This window comes from Guillardia theta (genome assembly GCF_000315625.1).
Source record: "Guillardia theta CCMP2712 unplaced genomic scaffold GUITHscaffold_58, whole genome shotgun sequence".
In the NCBI taxonomy this organism is placed as follows: domain Eukaryota; class Cryptophyceae; order Pyrenomonadales; family Geminigeraceae; genus Guillardia; species Guillardia theta.
The window spans coordinates 443,268-466,026 of NW_005434616.1; the positions used below are offsets into that span (position 1 = coordinate 443,268).

Below are 22,759 nucleotides of genomic sequence, written 5' to 3' on the forward strand. Positions count from 1 at the left end.
AGAATTTTTGGTGAGACCACTGTTTCTTTTGCCTTAATCATCCTTGTCTTGCTTTCTTTGGAATATCTACTCATTCTTGTTTCGTGCTGTCTTCAATTATTGTAATGCCGTTGTTTTAGTCATCCAAAACCTCACGGAGCGATGGAGCCGATCTTCTTTCATCTTTGAGACTACTTGTGTCGAACAATAGCGCTTCAGATTCACAATCTCAATCCACCTTGCAACCAATTGAGGTTTGAACGCTACTCTTTACTTGAATGGGTCATGAATCCGATGCAGGGGCAAAACTCTCACACAAAACAAAGCCATATGCCTAGTTTATCAAGTGCAGCTGGGAGTTCTCCGTCAAAAAATGGTTCAAGAACTTTGAAGATTGAAGGTCGTGGATAATGCTTGTTTTACATCGTCTGCTACATCTAACTTTGATGTTTTGAAAGAAGGCGGAGATCAATCGAAGGATGAGAAAAGCTCACATGACGACTACACAGTTTTCCCCAGAAGACGCAATGGAAGAAATCCTCGAGTGGGAGAAAGGGCCCCGGTCGTCGTGACGGAGGAGAAATTAAAGCAGTGCTTCGATCTTCCTCTACACGTGGCTTCCAAAAAAATGGGGATATGCATTACTGCAATCAAGAAAGTTTGCAGGAAGCTTGGTATCCACAAATGGCCTTACAGGTGACTCATGCTCTCTTTTTTTCGTTAGCTGCTGTTGACAATGATTTGTTTGAAAGGGACCTAAAAGAGCGAAAAAATGCGGCAGGAAAATCACTATCGGAAGGAGGTTTCTCAAACATGGGTGCATTGACAATATCTTCGGAAGGTCCAAGTGTTCCTTTGGAGACATTGAGTGAAGCAAGCGAGTACGCAAGGCTTCGAGGAGGAGCTGCCGGGGAAGAATCAGACTCAAAGGATTCCGATCCTCAAGAAGCTCAAAGTGACCAGGACAGCAAGTTGAATACGTTGTGCATCGCAGCCTTGGAACTGTCGCAATCGGATACCAAACAGGGAGGGCAGCGAAGGTAGCATGTGATGCGTTGCTTCCTGCTCGTATTGACGCGATGTATCAGAGTCGTGAAATCTGAAAGATCACAGGGAAAGAGCAACTTCAAGCAGACTGTCGCCAACACTCAACGCCACCGCGAAACCTCGGGCAAAGCCAGTGCAGGCGATGATCGTGCGAATGAGGGAAGCAGCAGCAGCAGCAGGAATGTCGCTATTGCATCTTCAGACAGAAACTCTGAGAGGATTGGTAAGGGAGAAAAGATGAGTTGTGTTCTTGTCTGATTTTTCGGTTCGGACAGAGGTTTCAAAACTTCTTGGATGAAGCGTTGAAGTCCACAGTTCGAAATAACACCTTGCTGGTACATCTACACATGCATCTTTACATATTTATTTGTCCATATTCCCCCTTGTCGTGAAACACTAGAATTAATCGTGCAATGTAACAATTACCTCGCATACTGGATATCTCCGTTAAAATAAATGAATTACAAGAAAAAGAACACTTGGGTTAAAAAAATAAAAGAATTACAGCAAACAAAACAGATTGCTGTCAGCTGATACGTCTAGGTACAGGTATGCTGTAGTCTCCTACACCTCACTCAAAAACTTCAACCTTGTTTCCTTGGCCACAAATTTCATCCTCTGCCATAGCAGCCAACCACCGAACAAGCAGCTGGCAATGAACATAACGAGCAACAAGATTGAGCTCGTCTTCTCCTCTTTCCACTCACGTTCTATCTCCATCCTCAACACTGGAATACTTACTATGCTCCAACATATCCACAGCAAGGCTGCCAGCCCGAGCCCCAGCATCACAGCTTCTCCGCTCGCCCCGGCGATACGCGGCTTCAGCAAGCGGGTAGCATCCCAAGACGTCTTCACCGCAACATGGTAGACAGCTCCTCCTGCCGTTCTCCATGCTCTGCTCCACTTTCCGACTCGTCGCTCCACTTCCTCTCGTCTCAGTGGCCCCACCCTGGCGCCATTCTCCAGCCGCATCCAGTACCCATCTGCCATGTCACCCCCCTCAGACGCATTATGCATGCCCGCCCCACCGGGGCCCGGCGGGCTTCGGAGTCAGTCGGACTGACTTCAGTAACCCTCGCGGCAGCAGGTTAGCCATATTTCGCACGTGCAGTGAGGGCACGTGAAGAAGACCCCTACCTAACACCTCATCCACCGGTGAACTTGTTTGCTCTGATCTATGAAAAGGGGTGGGTACTTTGATTACCCTACCTAGTCTTTGATATACCCTGGACAGGGATTCTCTTCTTCACCAGCTCCCCTCCCTCCCCTCCCTCTGTCCTCGTTTCCTCCTCCCCCTCCCACCCTCTTCCTCCTGTATCTCCCACCCTCCCTCCCTCCCTACTTTCCTTGCCTCCCTACCTACCCTCCTCTTCCTCCCTCCCTCCCTACCTCCGCTACTTCTCGCCCTTCCTCTCTCTCGATCATACTCTCCCTTCCTCTCTCGCTCTCCTCCTTCTCTTCCTTGTTCTCTACCTCCATCTGTCTATTATCCTCACCGCCAGTCTGATCTTCGAGGCGCCGTCGGGCCCTCCCCCTTCTTCCTCGTTGCTGGCATGACGGTCGGCATGGAGGCCGATGAGCAGCATGTCCAGATCTCGCTCACGACGCAGCTCCCGCCTCCTCTTGTGGTGTCCGACCTGCCCCTGGCTGTTCCTGCGCGTCTTACTCGCCTCGGCCTGTCGGAGGTTGTGAACCATCTCCTGGAGCACGACGAGCCGCGTGCCTTTGACTTCCTCATCGATGGCGAGCTGCTCCGCTCATCGTTAGAGGAGCACCTGCGCAGCAAGGGGCTCTCCCTTGAAGAGGTCGTCATTGTGGAGTACTTCCTGGTCCCAAAGAAACCAGAGCACACGGAAGATAAGCCGCACGAGGATTGGGTAGCCGGCATCGCCATCTCTTCCTCCTCCAGCGTTCTTACCGCCTCCTACGACAAGACAGGACGGATATGGGAGGAAGGCGCTGACGGGCATGCAGCGGTCACGCTCCTTGGGCACGAGGACAGCGCGACATGCTGCACGTGGGTGGAGGAACAAGGGGAGGGGAGCACTCGATTCGCCATCACCGGCAGCAAAGATTACTCCCTGCTAGCCTTCGCCGTCCCCAAGGGCACGGGCGGGGGGCAGAGCATGCAGCCTTGCTTCCGCTTCAGAGGGCACGAGGGGGCCGTCCAGGCGGTCGCCTGCAGAGACTCGTTGCTGTGCAGCGCGTCCTGGGACAAGACGATCAAGATCTGGCCGATGCCGACGGAGAAGGAGCTGGAGGAGCTGGCGGGGAACTCAGGGGAGGCGATCAGCCAGACCGGGAAGAGAAGCAAGGGAGAGGAGGGGAAGCAGGCGGTGAACATGAAGGACCGGGGGTGTCTGAGCACGTTGGTGGGGCACACGCAGGCAGTGACAGGGGTGGAGGTGGGAGGGAGACAGGAGATCGTGTCGGGAGGATGGGACCACACGGTCAAGTCATGGGATGCTGAGAAGCAGCAGTGCCTGACCAACTTGACCTCCAACTCAGCCGTCAATGGCGTCGCCATCTCCCTCTCCGGCCTCTTTGCCTCCGCCCACGCCGATCGCGCCGTCCGCGTCTGGGACCCTCGAGCTGGGGCTCTGGTGAGGAAGTCGCTGGCGTCGCACAAGGGATGGGTGAACGCAGGTTAGCTTTCTACCTGCAAACCCTCCTCTCCCTTCCTCCTCTCCCTCCCTCCTCCCTCCTCTCATCCCGCCATGTTTTGGGGGTCATCAGCTTTGAGTCGCGTCTTGCCATACGCGCACTCATCGTTCCAGGCCCCAAGATGAAGCTCTCTCTGAGAGGAGGTCTGAACAACCTTGTCTGGCTAAAACAATTGTTGAGGCCTCTATGGCCCAGCGATCACCAAAGCCAGATAAATCTAATCCTCCTCCTCCTCCTCTTCTTCCTCCTCCTCCTCCTCCGAACTGCTGTGTGCCTGTTCACCTGAAATGTTCTGTTTGCAGTCAGCTGGAGTCCGAGCTCGGAGCATCATCTTGTCTCCTGCTCTCATGATCACACCATCAAGCTCTGGGACTTTCGCTCTTCTGTCCCTCTTCACACCATCGCCGCTCATGACGGGAAGGCGCTCTGCGTGAGCTGGGGCAGTGACGGCTTCATCTATAGCGGCGGAAGTGACTGCAAAGTCTCGCGCTACTCCTGCCCTGCCGCTCTGGCGTGAGCTGACGTGTACATACTTGTAGAATGTTTGGGAAAGAGGAGGAGCGGGGGGGGGGGGGGGGGGGAGGGGAGGGAGAGAGGATTGCTTGAATAAAGATTCTTTATGTTCAATCAATCAATACCATCAATATCACATGCTTGTCTCCTCATCGAAGATAGCTTCTGTACATGTACCCGACCCCTCCTCCTCCTCGTCCTGCTCCGTCCTGCCCCCGTCCTGCCCCCCCTTCTCCTCCTCCTCCTCCCTGCCCCGTATTGCGCCCTCCCATCATGTCAAAGTTTGCTTCACCCGCTGCTCGTCGTCTCCTCATCTCCTCCACGTTTCTCAGTCGCTCGTCTTGCTTCATGTCCGTGTGCGAGCTGACGGCAGCGGCCATCTCGTCCCTCCTCCCCTCCCTCCACCCAATCTGCTTCCCAACCGCATCGCCCCCGTAAGGATCCATCGGGCCGCGCCACGAGTGGGAGAAGGAGGGCTGGGGCTCTCGCTCAGTCCACTCGGGGAGGGGAGGACGCGACGAGTGGGACATCAACAGGTCCGCATGCAGCGGCATGCCATGGAAGCGACTGTACTCCTCGTACACCGTCCGCACGAACTGCCAAATGCCACGGTCAGAGACTGCTGGCTGATGCCAAAGAAGCTGCGTGAAGGGATAGTGGATGGTAGACATTGCAGGGAGGAGGAAGCAGGGGGGAGGGGAGAGGAGAGAGGGGAGAGGAGGAGCAGACCTTGAATGCGTTTCTCTGCGCCTCGTTGTTGGGATCGTTCTCCACTTTCCCTGCTCCACTGTCAGAGCTTGCAGCGACTTCACGGTTCGCACCTGCGACGCAATGCAGGACAATCCGAAACGCCTTGCCCACCTCCATCACATGCGGGAGGCGCCGGGCGGCAACGAGGAGCAGCTTCTCCCCAGCTGACTGTAGAGCTCTGAGTTGAGCAGGAGGACAGTGACAAGTTCCCACCTGCAGCCGAGCACCAGCAGACTCGCTCTGTGCGATCTCAAAGTTGAGCCGCTCGCGCTGACAAGAATTTTCAAGAGTGGCACGAAGAGTGGAGAGGCGAATGGAGAAGGAGGAGGAGATTGGAAGGGATGAGGAACAGGGGAACGAGCACAGGGGGATGGGAGGAGCGGGAAAGGGTCGTCCACCAGTACCTCAGTGATGAGCGAGACGTTGTAGGCTCGCAGGTTCTCGTTGTCCTGCATCAGGTCCCTCAACTCATCCTCGAAGTTGAGGTTGTAATGAGCTCCTGCTCACAGTCACTCGCGTTGTCGAGCAGATACGACGAGAAGAAGCGAGCGAGCGACAGAGAGGAAGAGACAGAGACAGAGAGGAAGGGAAGGGGGGAGGGAGGGAGAGGAGGATACGAAAACAAGAGGAGAAGGAAAGAACCTGAGGAGGGCATGAAGCTCTTGTCTCCACCAGCGGCGAACATCTCGTAAACTCCCATAGGAGCTGCCAGGGGATACTGACTACCTCGGCTCATGCTCGGCTCTAGTCCAGACGGTCCGCAGGCGAGGTGAGGGAACGCGAAGGGGTCGACGGAGCCCTGGAAGGGCATCGCCCCGTGCATGCTGCCATGCGCGTGATGCTCCGGCAGCATCCCCCCCGCGGGCTCATGCATGAAGTGCCGCATCCCCCACCTCTCCTCCTCCATCGTGTACCCGAACTTGCCCAGCAGACCACCAGGGCTATGCATCATCCCCATGTGCCCCCATGGAGGCCCCGCGTACTCCAACATGCCGTGCGAGGCCAGCTGGGGAGGCAGCTGGGAAGGGCTCGCTTGGGGCGGGCCAAGCTGAAGGCAAGCTCGGGTAGGTACAAAGTCGTCGCTGACCCCCACGGCCTCCATCGGCGTCGCCTCTAGGTCGTCGTAGGATCGCTTCATGGCCCGAGGCCTCCCGGGCCCAGCCGGTCGGGAGGGTCGCCGGACGGCATCCCACTCAACGCGGAAGTCGTTGACTCGCTTCTTGATCCTCTCGATGCGCTCCTTGCTCACGCCGATGCTGCTCATGATTCCCTCGCAGATCCTCGCGTCCTGTGCAACGTTGGCTGTGTCCCGCCAACGCGCTCGTCGGAAGCCGTAGCCTGGGTTGCCGGGCTTGGCTCGGACGGCAGGCACGCGCCTGCTCTGCTCCTTCTCGTACATCTCGTACCCGAGCTTGTTGAACTGGAGGCGCATGAGGCCGTTCTTGCCTGCTCTGACTATCACAACAACAGCCCGGTAGCTTCTCAATGCTCACCCGTGTTGGCGAACTCCGGGAAAAGTTCAGCGAAGAGATGAAAGACTGAGAGCTTGTAGTCCACTGCATCCTCCTGAAGAGAAGGAGTGAGGAATTTTCCAAGCTCAGGAGAGCTCGAGGAGCCTAAAGTTGATAGATCAGCTCCTGGGTCAACGAACCTGAGGCAAGATATCCTCGTTGTCGTCTGAGAGTTTGGTACACGCTTGAAAGAAGGCTCTTGCCACCTGGACTGCTCTGCCCTCAGACTTGCCATGCTGAGGCATCACTCCTCCTCTCTTTAAGACTTGTGATTGTATGATTGAAGTTACTCCGACTTCGACGAGCAAAGCAAGAGATGCAGTAACGAAGAGCAACAGCAACTATCACTTCAAACTAGCAGCTCTTCCGCTTCAAACTTTGATCGCAGACTGGAAGTAGAGCATCTCCCGGTGTCCCCAGTCACCAGATGCGCCTGCATCTCTCCTACGTTCTTCCTCCTCGGTACCCCAAAAGATCATCAAGGATCTCAGGAGCACCAAAGACAAGGAAAGTTCCCGACTTCATCGAAACCAACCTGGAAGCCCATGCTGGCTGACCCTTGAACAAGCGTTCAGATCACCCAACCTCTCTGATCATGGTGGAACAATACATCCTGAAAGACGAAAAAATCAGTGTGGAAGAATAGAATCGACGCGAGAATGCATGACGAAGGGCAATCGTCTTGTAAGTTAACTAGTGACTAACAGAGTGCTAGGTTAGACTGAAGATAACTAGTGACTAACGGCGTATTGGAGCAGGATACTGGGTCTCATTCTCGTAGCCTTACAAGAACAGGAGGAAAAACACTGTCTCAAAAGTTTATACGCGGGAGAAGGATGGAAGGACAGAGAAAAGGATGATCTTTGACGACTCTTGAACAGTTCCACACAGAATCGACAAGCATCAATACAGGTGATGAGGGTGGAATCAGGGAGGTCGAAATCAACAGCTTGCTATTAGGAACATTTGAGAGGAGGTCTCTGCAAGTTCTCTGTGATCTGTGAAACTGAGATCGGTAAAGATCGAATTCCGAACGTGCACATTCGACAGGGTACTGTACACAGAACAAAGAGCACGCGTAAAGAAAACACAACTGTGAGCAGAAACGGTGTGAGAGGAGTGAGAGGAAAAGGAAAAGGTAGGCTCAGAGGAAGAGATCGAGATCCAAGACGAGCATGTGTAAGGCGACCGAGGACAGAATTGGGATGTAGCGACATTGTACCATTGCGATGCCGACAAAGTAACGATTGTAACGGCATGACGCAAAGCGTAGGGTGGGGTACACATATCCAATTTCGAATCAGGGTGGGGTACAAAATGGAGGCGGTGGTCCATAAAACTATATTAAAATAACTCCATAGTAGTCAAGATTCTGCAAACAAGCTATAAATCACCTAAAATAGTTCAGATTCGGGTTAAATTGTGAAAGAAATCACTAGAGTTCGTTTACAACTGTTTTAAAATTCGTTACAAATAAGGAAGGTGGTAGTCCAATGACCTCAGCACGAGGAGGTGGTCTCAGGAGGAGGGTCCAGGTCCCAGTATGGAGTGGGGGTAGGGGAAAGGAAAATGGGCGGTAGGGGTACATATATGGTTATCAGGTGAGGCAAGTGGTCAAAGAGGTGGGGGTAGACGACGGAGAGGGTGAGTGGGTAGGGTGGGGGTACTCACTTTGTACCCTGCAACAGAAAACACGTAGGAGAACTCACAACGTTTGATACAAGTACCGGTGCAAAAGCTCATTTCTAGTGGGTTCAATACTACATGGGGTGGGAGTAATAATTACCGGTGTTCCTGATTCATGAGCATCGGGTAAAGAGGGGGGTAGGGTAATCAGGAATAGATCGATCACCGGTTTGTTTTCTGGGAAAAGAGGGGGTATTAATGATTCATGGAATGGTGCTGGAGGTAACTTTTACGAAGGTATCGAAAGGTCTCGGGCGGAGGGGGTGGGGGTGGGGCTGTGTAAGGACCTTCTTAAATCTGAATGGAAACAAGCTTATCAATTTGAAATATTAAGGATAAAAATGTGGAAGATGTAGAAAATTAGTAAATAATTGTGAAATCCTACTTGCACGGTTCGCACGGCCCGGCCCGGCCCGGACTCCGGGACTCGGAGGCTAACGGATTGAGGCTGCCGCGCCGCGCGCTCCCCGCCGATTGACGGTCCGGCCTTTCCGAAGTTCCGACAGGCCCGGCAGCAGCCGGGTCGCTCCCCTGAGCCGCTCGAGCCTCGCCGTCTGACCGTCGCCGCCGACCATCCGATTTCGGACGCACCGGAGGCCGGCCTCGACTGAGTCACGCGGCGCGACCGCCGCGCCGCGCCAGGCCGAGCCCGCCGGCCACCGCCTCGCCCAGTGACTGAGCCCGGGTTTGCCGTTCTCGCTGTCTTTTCTCTGAGTCTCGCCGTTTGGCCAGTGCGGCTCTCAGTGTCAGGGTCAAGCCTGCCCTCCTCGACTCTCCTGATTGTCCTCGTACTGATTTTTAACTTAACTTTGAGTAAAGGACGCGTGCGAGCCCGGGTAGTGCCGTGAGGAAGTGGTTCAAAGTTACTTGACTTGGCTAGGCTAGCAGTGGGGCTCGGTGGCTGCACGTGCAACAGGAAGGTGAACGAGGCGAACTCGATAAAAGCAAGGGATGAGGACGATGATACTAGCTTGAGCAGCAGGATGTGCGAGGGGATGAGAGAGAGGAGGTGATCGCAGCGCTACAACCTAAGAAGAGGGTTGGGCATGAGAGGAGTGGCAGTAGGACTGCTGATCTTGGGGGGAGCGGAGGCTTGGCAAGGGGCGGGGGGATCATGGTGTTGGAGAAGACAGGCAGGCAGCAGACTCAGCGTCTTCGGAAACAGATGTCTGAAGCCTCAGGGAGTGATCATGGCAGGGGATCGAAATAGACAGCTGAGCACAAAGTTTGCATGGGATCAGGGAGGGGATCCGCTCATGGATGTATTGACTCCCACAGGAGGAGGAGGAGGTAAGGTCCACACGAAAAGGATCTCGAAGCACAAGCTTGATGTCTTCGACCTGAAGGACTACGCTGGTTCCTCTCTCTTTGATCTCTTCGCCCGCCTCGTGTGCGAACTCGATGGAGTTGTGCCCAGGAAGGAAGTTCACGAGAGCTGGGAAAGCGCGAGTATCATCCATGCTGCCTTCCCTCACTCTGTTCAGGTCGTCGACCTGGCAGGAGGCAACACGCTCCTCTCTTGGGCCCTGCTCATCCTCGACGACTCGGGGAGGCGCAACGTGCTGTGTGTCGACAAGTTCAAGTCCAGCGCTGCATGTCGCATTACCGACAAGTTCCTCCAACGCTGGCCCAACTTGGGGTCGAGGTTCCGACACGTCGAGGGAGACCTGGCGGACCTGCGGCCCAGGAGGGACTCGCTGCTGGTTGCAGTGCATGCGTGTGGGGCTCTGACGGACACCATCATGGAGCTCGGGGCAGCTGCGAGGGCGCAGATGGTGCTGGTGCCATGCTGCCACTCCCTGCAGGACAGCTCGAGTACCATGACGTTCCTGCAGCACCCGCGAGGAGAGGAGGCGCTCCCGTTCGTGCGGAGGATGTCGAAGCGTGTGGGGATGGGGGCGGCGATCGACTCGGCGCGGGTTCGCTGCCTGCGGCGGATGGGATACATCGTACGTTGCTGCAAGATATCAGACAGCATTACCCCGCAGAACCGAGTTATCCTCGCGCATATGCGGCAGGAGGAGGCGGAGGAGACCGATGCGTCTCGTTCTACTTTGCCTCCTCTCTGGCCTTTCCAGAAACTTCCAAGAAATGCCTGGTCGTGGTACGCGGGGGATGCAGGCTCAAAACAAGTGAGGAGGGAGGAGGAGGGAGAAATCAGGTCTTACTTTCTAGCAGAAGCTGGAGAGAAAGAATTCGGGCCTACCTGAAAGAGAAGCGGTGAGATGGAGGAGGAGGAGGAGGAGGAGGAGGAGGAGAGAGGATGGGCGGCATCAGAGGAAGCCGAGGGGGTACTGAAGGATGTGAAAGGTAACGAAAGGCGCCCCTCAGCTGTTGCATTGGGGATCAAATCATCGTCGTCAGAGTTTCAAGGAGGTTTTTATGATGCACGAGACAACAAGACGTCAGACTCTTTTTTGCTTTTGCTACCAAAACATCCTCCCGAGCTCCCTCTCGATGGTCTACAAGTCTCTTGGTTCCCTTGGCGTCAAGGTAGGATAGGATGTCTTCTCACGATTACGATGCCAATGTCCATGACGATGACTTTGACTTCTGCCCAGGGAAAGAGAAGTCTCGACGGCCGATACTTCTTTGTCTTTCCTTCTTTGGACTTCAATGATGATCAACAAACAATCCTCAAGGGAATATTCGACATCGTACAACTCTTTGCCGTGGTCGACGTTCGATTAGCCCCGACTTCAAGTGACGCAACGGCTCTCGTGCTCGACGACTCTCTTACCAGGTGGTCGACCTTGTGGAGGGTCTTGCGACGAAGGCAACCAAGGGGAATACTGCAAGTCACCTGCAAGACCTTCCACAAGAGCTGGTGTTTCCCTCCTCCTCCTGCTCCTGCTCCCCCCCTCCCCTCCCTGTTCTTGTCCCTGCTCCTCATGGTGGTGGTGGCGCCGCTCTAGTTCTTGCTCGAGCTCGTGCTTCTCCTTGTGCTAGTGCTCTGCCCCTGATGTTTGATTCTGAGTCTTGTTCAGGAATCCCCTGCTCCACCACTCTCTCGAGGAGATGTTCTGTGAAAGAATCGAGCGTATGATGCAGCAGGAGCTCGGAGAGGAGGAGAGAGTTGAAGTGAGGAGTGAATCCAGCCTTGAATCCTCCTCTTCCCCTCTTTCCTCTTCCTCCCCTTCCTCTCCTCCCATATCCTCTTCTCTGTATCTATGGTGCTGCAGCGGATGTTTAGTTTCCGCTGTTCCCATCGCACCCAATGAGATCAAGTTGTTAGAATGAACCATCGCTCCTTCTTGTCCTCCTTGTCCTCGTCCTCGTCCTCCTTGTTCCCTTGTCTTCCTCCTCGCTATCTTGATCGTCTCTGTGGTGCTCATATCTTCATCTGTGCTGTTCCTTCTCTCGTAGTGGTCATCAATTTAGAGCTGCTGCTCTCTGTGTGATCTTGCAACCTGCTGTGCACCCGCCTGACCTTGTCCTGCTCTTGCGCGTCTTTCTTGCCTGATGACGCATAACACAACTCGACAACTCCCGCAGACAAGGCTGATACCAGGGTTGTCAACCCTCTACAAACACCTCCCACCCCACCCCACCTTCACTCCAGCTGTCGACCAGCTCTCCTTGTAATCTCGACATGTCGATCTTGTCGGCTTGGTAGACAGTCGTATTGTGATGCAGCAGCTTGACATCTGTCACTTCTCCCTCCACGTCCTCCATCATCAGCTGTAAAACTTTCCTGTCGTTGCTCTTTGACAAGTCCAACCAGAACCTACCGGAGACAGGAGCGTCGCTCATCATCACGAACCTGCTCGAGCATCACGTGCTGGCACTCGCTCCCTCCTCTTGCCTCGCCCCGAGCCTTCGCTGCAGGTTCAGCCTCGATCGCTCCGAGAACGCCTTGTTGCACAGCCACAGGTTGCGCCGGTCTATGATGCGCGAGAACAGCATCACTAGCGCTTTCTCCCTGCAGCTCTCCAACGAGAACCTGCGGGAAGTCACGAGAGAATATTTGACGGCTGCTCACATGAAGAGCATGTTGATGGCTTGTCGAACTGAGAATGTCATGACCTGCTGCACAGTCAGCTGGGGAGGTCAGAAGAGTGAAGAGACCGAGCATGCTCGCTGAAGGATGTCGATCTTCGCCTCTTCGTCGGAGTTCTTGGACATGATCTCAGTCAGAGACTTGAACGCTTCCTCGCTCGCCTCCGCCTCCGCCTGTCCCCTCGTCACCAGCAGTCGCTCGGTCAGTCGCTGACTCACTTTGGTTCCATCCAGCAGCACGAAGTCAAGCTCGACCACGCCTGACAAGGGGATACGCCAAGGCTTCCCGCTGGCCGGGAGGTACTGGAAGCGCTCGCCGTTGCAGCTCTCGCTCCTCCAAGCCTCCCCGTCGCTTCGTTTCGCCTGCTTCTCCTGCCTCGCCGTCACCGCACATCCGCTAGCACGCGGCTCACCAGGATGCGCAGCACCCGCAGGTCCTCAGCGATCGACACGTCCAGCCGGTAGTGCCCCGAGGGGTTCAGGTCGTCGAAGCCTCTCGCCCTGCCGGCTCGTCACTCGGCGCCTCCTCCTCTGCTTCTCTACTTGCTCCTGTTCGACGTGCAGCCGTTGGCCGAGTAGCGGAACGTCGCGACGCTCTCCTGCCTAGCTCGCAGCTTTGCGTGAACGTGCGTGATGGAGTCACCGATGGGATTGCCGTCGAGCTTCAGGCTGGTCAAGCCCTTGTTGGTGCTGATGGCACTGCAGAGGAAGACGGCTAGCAGCTCGAGGTCACAGAGAGCAGGGGCAGGAGAAGAGGGAGGGGCACCTTGTGTCTCGGAGATGCGACAGTAGCTGAGGTCGAGCTCGGTGAGGGAGTGGGAGGTGTCAAGGGCGCGGGTGAAGGCGAGGAAGCAGTCCTCGTTGAGTCGCTGCACGTTGCTGCCGCTGAGACCATTCCAGGAGAGATTGAGCGACTGCAGGGTTGAGTTGCCTGCTAGACCCCCACTGATAGACCTGAACGCTCGTCAAGGGAGAAGCCATGCAGGAGAAGAAGGAGGAAAGTAAAAAGCAGAGGGGATATGAAGAAGAGGAGAGAGAAGGACCTGATATCTGACAGCTGTAAGTGGTTCCATGAAAGGTCGAGAACTCTGAGGCTTGTGTTGCAAGGCAGCATGTTCTGACATGCTCGAGCGCTGAGAGCGGCCATGCCGTTGTCAGCGATGAAGAGATGTCGAAGCTGCAACTCGCTCAAGCTCAGCTTAACAGCAGCACTTCTCACCGTGGAGTTGGTGCAGAGAGCGAGGAGGAGCGCAGACAGGCTTCTGTCTCCCAGCTTGTTGCTGGAGAGGTCAAGTAACGTGATGGAGCAATTGGACCGGAGCAGAGCACCGAAGCTTGTTCCAGCAGCTGGGGTGAGGTCAGCAGCTTTGATTCTGACTTGAGTCACTCGATCGTTCTGTTCCAGCGCTCGCGCAAGAGTGTCGCCGGCAGACTTGAGGCTGTTTCCGCTGAGATTGATCGCTTGCACAACTAACTGCACGTCAGACAAGCTGCGAAGAAGGCGCAAGAGACCTCGATTGTGCTTCATGGCAGCCGCCAAGCTCAGACCCTCTCGCTCCACCAGGCCTGTCACGAGCTCAGCGACGTCATCGCCTGGCGTTGGCTCGCACCTGCATGCTGCAGCTCCATGTCAGGATGGTTGAGCGCGGCGACGACGAGGGGCTGAAGGCGGACGCGCATGCCGTTGCAAGCATGGATGTAGTGGGGGATGCCGGTGTTGGACCTGACGCTCATGCTGTCAAGTCGCCACGAGCTCGCTGCCTCGACATACGCGTCGTGCTCTGGTCCATGCTCGAGGGCCTCGGGTGGCGTCAACGCCACCTGGTGCATGCACTTGATGGCCGAGTAGGTGATGGAGCTGATGTAAGGTTGAGAAGCAGGTCGAGTATATGAAGTCTTCTCACTCGATCTCCTTGTCAGTATGATCCTCTTCGCTGTTGTCGCCATCCTCAAACTCGCTTCCCCAACTGCTGTCTATCAGAGACCAAGCAAGACGAGGAGAAAGCGAGCAAGAGGCTCTGATACCCACCTGGCGTCGTCATCTTCTCCTTCGCAAGATGCAGCAAGCAACATGTCTTGCCTACATTCGCAGCCTCCTCTCGGTCTTCACCTCTCCCCAGGTAGCGCAACTGACCAGTGCGAATTAGGTCCAGCAGAAAAAGAAACCTGAGGTGCTGCAGTGCGAGGGAAGCGACTAGGGGAGTGGGGAGAGAAGGAGAAGAAGCAACGAGAGCAAGGGAGTGGGAGGAGAACGAGGAGAAGGAGACGTGGAAGGAAAGGAGAGGAGGCACGAGAAGAGAGTTAGAAGGAGTCAAGAAGAAAGGCAGCGAGTTAGAAGGAGTCAAGAAGAAAGGCAGAGGAACCAAAGGAGGCAGAAGTTGGTCTGTTGCCAGGAATCTTTCGACTAGTCAGAGGCTATTGTAACGCATCAAAGTGACAGGACAAGCTCGGCAGGCGGGTAGTCGATAGAGGCGTGAGGGAGAACGTGAGGTGTGGTGTATCTACTACATGGTCAGTATTTACAGTATATCTAAGCTGCGTGTCGTTTGGGAACTATCTCTCGTCTCTCGCGTCCTTGATTTCTCTGTCAGTTCTGTCAGCAAGACATTCGCCTCCTCCATCTCCCACCTGAGCTGCTGCTGGCTGATGCAGCACCCGGTCACTCCGAGAGTTCTGCAACGACCATGTATTAGAAAACGCCCAGACAGAAAAGTACACATGTCAAGACATAGAGAGATAGACATGTCAAGACATAGAGAGATGGACATGTCAAGATGCAAACAGGAGTGTACCACAAGCAGGGGCATCCCCTCGCCGTTGATCGGATTGACTTCGATCTGAAGGTGGGATTAGAGGAGCAGGAGTGGAGCAAGGGCAGCAAGCAGAACCTCGAGAGCATACATCTCCTCCTCCTTCTGGTCCTCCTCCTCCTCCTCCGACGTCGCAGAGTCGCTGGCCCTACGTCAGTTTCCTCCCTACCCGTCTGTCACTCCACCTATCATACGGCGCTGAGAATTCTTCTGAGAGCTTTGACTTGCGGAGAGAGATCGGCTTGGCCAGGAGCCCGGGCACGCCAGACGCTCGTTCCCACACGGTTTGAGGGACTTCTCGTATCGGCATCTTAGATCGCATGCTGGTGGAGGGGAGAGGCATGTCACTGCTGGATCGCAAGATGTTGGAGTCAGCACCGACTCAAGTATTTGTTGCGAGAAAAGATGTTCTGAAGGAAGCCTTCTTGTTTCTTCTCTCGCCCCTGACGCAAACTTAGATTCATCACAAGGACCTTTGCTCACCATGCTCCACTTAGGCAAGTTAACCTTGGGCTTCACTTTGACATCCAGCCGAATCTGCTCGAGTTCTGCTGAGGAGTGAGGAGACACTCGCAAGCAAAGGACGCCGGTACTCAGTTCCTGTTCCCGGAAGGCTCTCAGGTATGGGTCTGCTTCTCTGCAAGGGGTCGTTACTGATCTGTTACGTTATGTTGGGGTGAGAGCAGCTGATCACCTCGAGTCCTCGTTGAGTTTGTGCCCCTCCATGGCCTCCTTGCGAAAGGAACGATCTACAACGTAAGTGAGCAAGCGAACGAGATTGACGAGCTGATACTATTCATCAAGACGTTCTTGTAATCTCTTCCTGCAGAACCATAACTTATTTTACATATGCTCCTGATCTCAACGACTGATATCAGAAAACTATCTCAAAAGATCTCAGAACAGAGTGTTTTCGCACATAAACTCTTCGACGCCCTCGTTAATGAAAGAGTTGGCATGATACTTGTGTCCTGTACGAGCAGGTCTGAAAGAATCTCACCTCGCATATGTTCATTGCAGCAGCACTTACATCTTGGTCCTGGTAGCAACCTTCTGCTTCCTTCCTTCCGCCATTCTTGTAGCGACTTGATCGTCGAACGCGTCTTTAAAGGCAGAAGCATGCTTGGCCTCAGCGAGCTGGGGAAGAGATAACCTGGCTGGGTCATCCATGGCAGCAAGATGAGCTTCGGATCTGCTGCGGTAGACCTGGGCATGTGGTCATGCTATGGCACAAGCTTGCTTCCTCCACATGAATCTTGGGTTTGACGTCTCCCTCCTCCTTGCCCTCGTCGTTGCCATCTGTCAAGAATCAGTCACGAATACCAGGCAAGCTTCGTCCTCACTTCGCTTCGGTTTGGAGTGTCTCCTATGGCCCTTGGGTGATTCTGGTTCGACTTCCCGTGGAATCGTTAGTTCCCAGTTCAGCTCCTCCTCAGGACTCTCCTCGTCTGATTGGATTGAAAGATAAGCCTGAACAATCGCTCAGCATGGCTGCAGTAGTACAACAAGCGATCACCAACGAGCTACAGGACCGCATCTCGGTCTCTTTTCTTGTTTTCTCATCCTGAATCCCACCTTGCTGACCAGAAGCGTAGAAGGAGATGAGGGAAAGACTGTCGGGAGAAGCTTTCATTGCCTCCATCTCTTTCAATCCTTGCAACACCGCGAGGACACGGTGACAGAAGACTCAAAAGGCTGACGGCAAACAGAGAGGGGCATGATGGGAGGATGAGACACCAAAAGTTTTTGTCTTGTCGTCTTCATCTCTTCATCTCTTCTTCTCTCATCTCTTCTTCTCTTCTTCTCTCGCTCTCTCGCCATTCTTGTGCCTCCATTCGCTCACTGTAGGACCGGCTGGTAGCATCGGCGACAGGCACTACCACCCCGCGCTCACAAGTACCCTACCGCCTTTCTAATTATTTACCACCCCTGTTCTCTAGTCTCATTCCTTCTTGCGATACCCCACCCACCCCCTTCAGCTGAACCTTATCTCTTTGTTGTCACCCCCACATCCCCTTGACCAGTTCCAAGTCAGTTTCCCAAAACTCTTCTCCCTCCTCCCTCCTCCCTCCTCCCTCCCTCCTCCCTTCCCCCGTCTCGCCTCCTTCCCGCCGTCCTTGTCCCGCCCTCCCTCCTCCTCCTCCCCCTCCTTCCTTGTCTCTGCCTCCAGTTTTCTTCCTCTTTCTGTCTTATCTCCTGCTGTTCCTCTTCATCCTCTCCTTCACTTCACCGCTTTGCCAGCCTAACCGCCATGCCGGATGACCGCGTCAGACCAGGTTCCCGATCTCCTGCGTGTACTCTCTCCTTCACCGTTCTCTCTGTCTCTCTCTTCCTTCGAGTCAGGAAATAATTCTCAGACATCAAACACACACGCATTCTCTCTTGTCCTCCTTGTCGCAAGTTGGTTTTTGAAACTTTGTACAGGAAATGGCGTGTATGCTCGAAGATCGGCCAGATTTCGAGAGAGTTTGTTGTATCAGACATTCACAGCTCGCCCCAGCGAGAAGCAGCGAGAAGTTTTACTGTTTATCTGTCTTCTAGTATGTTTTACACTTGGATGGTTTCTTGGTCGCCCGGGACAAGACGCTTATTTCCTGTCAGAGAGGTCAGGATGCGGAAACAAATGACGAGACTGACTGACCTGTTGTGATCGAAGAATGAGAGCGAAGATCCTGCACGGCTCAGGATGCTACAACGTCTCCAGCTGGGAGGATCTCGTCGACATCGTCCAACTGTGGGAGTGGCTGCAGGGGCAATTCATCCCCTCCATCTACTATCAAGACACTCCCAGCAGCGGGCTGGGAAACGTGCTGGGTTACAACTACCTCATAGGAACGATCCGGCTGCGACAGGTGTACCACCTGGAGGACCTCGAGAGCTTTTGGCTGATGGTGTGGCCAGGTCAGAGGAAAGGCTGCGAACTGCGAGAGCTTGCCCGAATGGTTGAATCATTCGCTATTCTCGCAGAGCTCCATCTCCTGCTATCCGAGGTGGGCGAGGCTTTCAGGCTTCGAGTAGCGCGATGTGACTAGCAGATGCCAGCATCACCACGAGGAACGCGGACCATCAGTCGTACGGGCTGCCAGTAGCTGTCGAGACCTGCTGTGAAGCTACTGACTTGACAACAGGCTCTCCCGTTCGTGTGGAGTCCTGGGGATCCTTTTGGGGACACGATAAGCACTCAGGTCTTGTGCTGTACCTGCTGAGAGCTCTGATGGCTGAGACAGTTCGGCGAGTATGAAACCGGCGGCTTCATCATGGAATTCCCTCAATACAACGCGAGCAAAGCGCAAGACATTCTGTCGTTTCATAAACGTGAGCTTGTTGAGGAAGGAGGCTCGTGGTGAAGACAAGGGCAGTGCATGGCTGGCTTGACGTCAACTCGAGACTCGTTCGGATCAGCGCCACCTTCTTCAACCCCTCCCTCCAGCTGGTGAGCATGGACGAGACGAGGACAGCAGTGACTTGATCGCTCAGTGTCTCTTCATGTCGCTAACGGCAGAGATGCCTCCGTTCGGAGGGCTCGTGACCTCTTCGAGCTTCATCGCTCTTCCTCTCAAGATGTACCAGGGTACTCGATGACCTCAACCCCTCCAGCTGTGACTCCAACTACGACAGGAGTCACAGGAGTCTTCAAACTGATCTTTCAGCTGCTCTTCTGCGCCATCGAGCTGAAGTTTCTCTTTGACGAGTACCTAGCAGCCAAGGAGCTGGGGTTTGAGGTCAGCGGGTAGGGGGCGAGCCTGCAAGTCTGACGTTGAGCAGTACATCAAGAGGTTTTGGGGTTGGGTCCGCCTCATCGAGTGCGGCCTCATCGCCGCCATCGCCGCCATCCGCATCAGCTCCTTGTCTATGGTGGACCAGCAGTACGCAAACCTCAACACCTCGTCCGTCTCCAGCACCTACATCGACCTCCAACGCATCCCGAGGCTGACGACGTCTGACAACAACCTCGTCGTTGCCCTGTCCATCCTTCTCTTCGCGCGGCTCTTCAAGTACGCGACCTTCTATGATGGGGCTGATCACTTGTTTCGAGTAGTCGCAAGAGCTCTGCTGGAAGTGGTTCCCTTCTTCGTCTTCTTCAGCATCGTCTTCATCATGTACACCCTTGGCTGTTACACCCTCTTCGGAGACAAGTCTGTCAACTTCCGGAGCTTCACAACGTCGGTTCAGAGCATGATGTTCATCATGATGGGAGACTCTTCCGTGTACAAGGAGATGGCGGCCATCGACGACTCTCTCACGCCGCTTCTTGTCTACTCTTTCCTGACCGTTCAGTTCGTCTTGTGCCTTAATATGTTCACAGCCATCATGGTACACACGCACGCAAGAGTCAAGTCAGAGCTGGACAAGGAGCCCGAGGACGCGTTCAGGGAGCAGCTGGACGGCTTGATCAAACTTCTGCGACGCTCCCTCGGCAAGGTGGAGCCGGAAGAGAACGAGGAAATCGAGAACGAGCTCGAGGACGAGATTGCGCGAGTGTCCAGCGACGCGTGAGGAGGATGGAGGAGGTGGGGCGTTGCTGACTAAGGGGCAGGCAAGACGGGAGGGCTGAGAAGGAGGGGAGAGGAGGAGAGAGGATATTCAATCGCATCCCTTCCAATGGGTCGAACTATGCTGAGGTGCGTGCTGCCCCTGCTGCTTCTTCGCGCTGAGGAGAGCGCAGGTGATCAAAGCTGCTCCCATGCTCGAGGGAGGCGACAACGAGCTGAGCTCCATCGTCAACCGCAAGGTACCTCGACCTCCTCGGATCCACGAGTTGCTGTTACCTGCTACATCCTTCTCCTCCTCTTTCACTCTTCCGCTTGTCAGTCTCTACTCGCTGACTTGGAGCAGCTTCAGAGGATTGAGAGTCAACTGACGTCTCTGGAGAGCGTCAAGCTCAACGTGCTCGCGCTCTCCGACCGTCTCAACGCTCTGACTGAGTTCCTTGTGTCCGACCCCTCCCGCCTCCGCTCCTCCAAGCAGATCGACGCTATCAGCCGCAAGCTCGACATTCTCTCCGAGACCCTCGCCGGGGCCGACCCGTCAGCCCGTCCGAGCCTGGGCGAGATGAAGGAGGCAGAGGTGACGGTAGAGGAGTCGGACTGGAACGAATGAGTCAAGCATGTAACTTGTCACTCTATCTTGTACATAGACGTTTAAACTTAACTTGAACATTTCATGGCTCGATCTGATACAGACTCGCTAACTCTTTACCATCTTCTCCTCACTGCATCGCACAATCCTGCCCAACTTTCTCTGCCAGATAATCCGCCAACACGCTCTTCAATGCTCTGCCACTCGTGTGAGTGAGCGAGACGAAAGCAAACGAGGAGGAGAAGGCAAGAGGAGAAGGGAAGGCGAGCAGAGGACTGCGAGCTGAGCAAGAGGCTCAGGGAGGAGGACTAACTTGATTTCCTTGAGCATATGCTCCAAGTCTAGCAGCCCGTCCTTGTACCTGCAGCTGCCTATCATCGAGGACGCGGGGGAGGAAGAGCAGAACAGGTCAAATCACCCTGATGCTGCGAGCTTGTCTGAGCGCACAGGAGAGGATAAGAGAGAGGCGACGGCAGGAGCAGAGCCAGCGAGCATCTGACGGAGCTGCATGGCAAACTGACACGCGCCAGTGAGCAGCTGGAAAGAGAACAAGGAAAAGGACATCAAGACAAGGATGAAGAGGAGGCGGCCAAATGCGAGGCGGAGCGATGATGAAGCGGGAAGGAAAGGGAATAAGTAGGAGGAGGATTGAGGACGAGAGGACAGAGGGGAGGAGGGTCACCGAGGAGAGCTCAAGGCGGCACTGAAGAGCTTTGCTGCTCATCTCCGCCATCTCTCGCGATACTTTCAGTTCGAGAGCGAAGGCTTCTGACGAGTTTCGCGCCTCCTCCATTTCCTCCCTGAGGTCCTGCACCTTGCTCTTCTCAGCTCGCAGCTGCTCCCTGCAGGCGTGCAGCTGGTCGGTCAACTGCATCTCGTGAGGTTGCGGGGGAGGAGGCGGAGAGAGACCTCAAGGATGAGATCTTTCTGCTGCTTCTCGACTGTCGACAGGTTGCTGTGCGAGCTCTGCATAGTCTCCTGTCCTGCCGGTCAGTCTGATTGTCTAGAGCAGCAGCGACGTCACCAGCTCTCGTCTCAGGTTGGCACAGTCGCTCTCAAGCACGTCGATGTAGGTCTGAGCGTCTCTCTTCGCAACTTGCATCTCCTCGACCTTACAGAAAGATGAGCGGGAGACAAGGAGGAGGAGGAGGAGGAGGAGGAGGAGGAGGAGGAGGAGGAGGAGGAGGAGGAGGAGGAGGAGGAGGAGGAGGAGGAGAAGGAGGAGGAGGTGAAGGAGGAGGAGGAGGAGGAGGAGGAGGAGAAACCTGCTGGGAGAGATGCTTGATGCTTCCATTGAGCTCGGAGACTTGTTCTTTATGCTGCAACACTTCCTGTTCTCTAGTCACCTGCTCCTTCTGCAATCTTGATCGGACCTGACAAGCAGTAGTCAGACAGTGAGATGTACTTGCTTGACAACCAGACTGAGTTCGTGGAGAGTTTCTTTCAGCACGCCTGCAATGTCTGACCGCTGCTGTTTGTCAGAGTTGCTCTCGTCCGTCTGCACTTCTTGGTTTTGAGTCTTTACAGCAAGATCTTGGTCTCTTCGTCCACTCACGGCATGTGACAAAATCTGTGCAGGTGTGAAGATGGCAAACAGACAGAGCAAGGAGTAAATCATCAGCGGCACAACAGACTTGCCTACCTCGTTTGCAGATTCGTTGGAAATTTGTGCCCGCAGTCTTTCATGCATGGCTTGTTCTTGCAGTTGCTGGATGAGAACATTTACATCCGGCAGACATGCTGTCGCCTCCTCCCTCTGCCCCGACATCCTCGTCTCCTCCACATCCCCGTGAGAATCGTCAGGCCGGTTGACCTGCTCGTCCATCCAGTCGTCGAACATGTGCGAGTCCAGGACGTTGGAGGAGCGAGAGAAACGGGACGATTCTCTCCTCACCGAGTAAGAGTAGGACCTCGACGCGGCTTCAGCAAACGCTCTCTTCGCCTCCCAGCTCATCGGTATGTGATTCTCGTGCTCACGTGACAGCTCCCGCATGGACAAGGCAGGTCCCTGCTCCCCCAGGGCCCCAACGTGTGCGATGCTGGGCCTTGTCTCGCTCCCCATCTCTCTGACTTTCCTGTCTGTCTGACGAGTCACCGAGAGCACCCAACAAGATCTACGAGACCTGCGAAAGCTCCATCGCTTCTCACATGCCTGGCTGCCGCCTCCTCCAACTCGTCTCGAGCTAGAGAAGGAATGTGAATGTTGTACTTCCTCAGAAGACCAAGCTCCTCCTCCCCGAGTTTGAGAAGAGGTCGCATCGATCTCTCTCCCTCCCTCGTCCTCCTTTCCTGTTCCTTGTCATGGTCGTCTTCCCTATAGATCCTCGTCTTGGCAAAGCTTGGCCCGTCCCTGCTCGCATACCTTCGCGTCCTCCTCGCTTCCTCAAAGCTGTCCTCCTCCTCGTCAAAGCTCCTGTCCTTGAGTGATGGCGGGAGAGGAAGCGGCTGGTCAGCGAGTCTCCGAAGTTCTTGACGGAGCCGCTGCATTGCGCCGAGCTGCAAAGAAAAAGATTCGTCAATGAGCGACTTCCCCCCTACCACGATTTCTCTCTCCTCTCCTCTCCTCTCCCTCGCTCCCTCCTCTCCCTCCTCTCCCTCCTCTCCCTCGCTCACTCTCTCCCTCCTCTCCTCTCCTCTCCACTCCTCTCCTCTCCCTCGCTCCCTCGCTCCCTCGCTCCTCTCCTCTCCTCTCCTCTCCTCTCCTCTCCTCTCCTCTCC

General features: G+C 54.9%; 7 protein-coding genes across 7 annotated transcripts; 4 read left to right on the forward strand and 3 right to left on the reverse strand.

The window, feature by feature from the left end:
- Positions 1-607: 607 nt before the first annotated feature.
- On the forward strand, positions 608-1,324 carry GUITHDRAFT_112382 (hypothetical protein; the record flags this gene model as incomplete). Its single annotated transcript, XM_005828598.1, has 5 exons — positions 608-675; positions 732-781; positions 821-1,019; positions 1,068-1,249; positions 1,302-1,324. The coding sequence occupies 5 exons, from the start codon at positions 608-610 to the stop codon at positions 1,322-1,324; spliced, it is 522 nt and encodes a 173-aa protein (XP_005828655.1).
- A 1,333-nt stretch (positions 1,325-2,657) lies between these two features.
- On the forward strand, positions 2,658-4,132 carry GUITHDRAFT_49497 (hypothetical protein; the record flags this gene model as incomplete). Its single annotated transcript, XM_005828599.1, has 2 exons — positions 2,658-3,675; positions 3,996-4,132. Coding segments are annotated over 2 exons (1,155 nt in total), but the record flags the coding sequence as incomplete, so codon positions are not given.
- Positions 4,133-4,355: 223 nt separating this feature from the next.
- On the reverse strand, positions 4,356-6,712 carry GUITHDRAFT_141914 (hypothetical protein; the record flags this gene model as incomplete). The annotated part of the gene is made up of 8 exons (XM_005828600.1): positions 4,356-4,847; positions 4,936-5,027; positions 5,068-5,134; positions 5,170-5,226; positions 5,361-5,455; positions 5,599-6,402; positions 6,450-6,522; positions 6,608-6,712. 8 exons carry the CDS (start codon positions 6,710-6,712, stop codon positions 4,356-4,358), a joined length of 1,785 nt encoding a protein of 594 aa, XP_005828657.1.
- A 2,697-nt stretch (positions 6,713-9,409) lies between these two features.
- GUITHDRAFT_74607 (hypothetical protein) lies at positions 9,410-10,363 on the forward strand (the record flags this gene model as incomplete). The annotated part of the gene is made up of 1 exon (XM_005828601.1): positions 9,410-10,363. The coding sequence occupies one exon, from the start codon at positions 9,410-9,412 to the stop codon at positions 10,361-10,363; it is 954 nt and encodes a 317-aa protein (XP_005828658.1).
- Positions 10,364-14,674: 4,311 nt separating this feature from the next.
- GUITHDRAFT_153793 (hypothetical protein) lies at positions 14,675-15,919 on the reverse strand. Its single transcript, XM_005828602.1, has 11 exons — positions 15,882-15,919; positions 15,756-15,817; positions 15,657-15,711; positions 15,556-15,599; positions 15,446-15,510; positions 15,341-15,404; positions 15,148-15,285; positions 15,041-15,104; positions 14,945-14,989; positions 14,781-14,825; positions 14,675-14,736 (listed from the first exon to the last, which is right to left on the reverse strand). Exons 7-11 carry the CDS (start codon positions 15,270-15,272, stop codon positions 14,683-14,685), a joined length of 333 nt encoding a protein of 110 aa, XP_005828659.1. The 5' UTR covers positions 15,273-15,285; positions 15,341-15,404; positions 15,446-15,510; positions 15,556-15,599; positions 15,657-15,711; positions 15,756-15,817; positions 15,882-15,919; the 3' UTR covers positions 14,675-14,682.
- A 1,700-nt stretch (positions 15,920-17,619) lies between these two features.
- Positions 17,620-20,062, forward strand: GUITHDRAFT_112387 (hypothetical protein; the record flags this gene model as incomplete). The annotated part of the gene is made up of 12 exons (XM_005828603.1): positions 17,620-17,814; positions 17,864-17,952; positions 18,005-18,047; positions 18,091-18,147; positions 18,190-18,277; positions 18,322-18,395; positions 18,440-18,533; positions 18,581-18,684; positions 18,728-19,455; positions 19,500-19,584; positions 19,629-19,694; positions 19,799-20,062. 12 exons carry the CDS (start codon positions 17,620-17,622, stop codon positions 20,060-20,062), a joined length of 1,887 nt encoding a protein of 628 aa, XP_005828660.1.
- A 109-nt stretch (positions 20,063-20,171) lies between these two features.
- Positions 20,172-22,528, reverse strand: GUITHDRAFT_141918 (hypothetical protein; the record flags this gene model as incomplete). The annotated part of the gene is made up of 11 exons (XM_005828604.1): positions 20,172-20,238; positions 20,355-20,402; positions 20,460-20,578; positions 20,856-20,909; positions 20,951-21,019; positions 21,066-21,152; positions 21,307-21,360; positions 21,388-21,414; positions 21,447-21,611; positions 21,684-22,124; positions 22,190-22,528. 11 exons carry the CDS (start codon positions 22,526-22,528, stop codon positions 20,172-20,174), a joined length of 1,470 nt encoding a protein of 489 aa, XP_005828661.1.
- Positions 22,529-22,759: the final 231 nt, after the last annotated feature.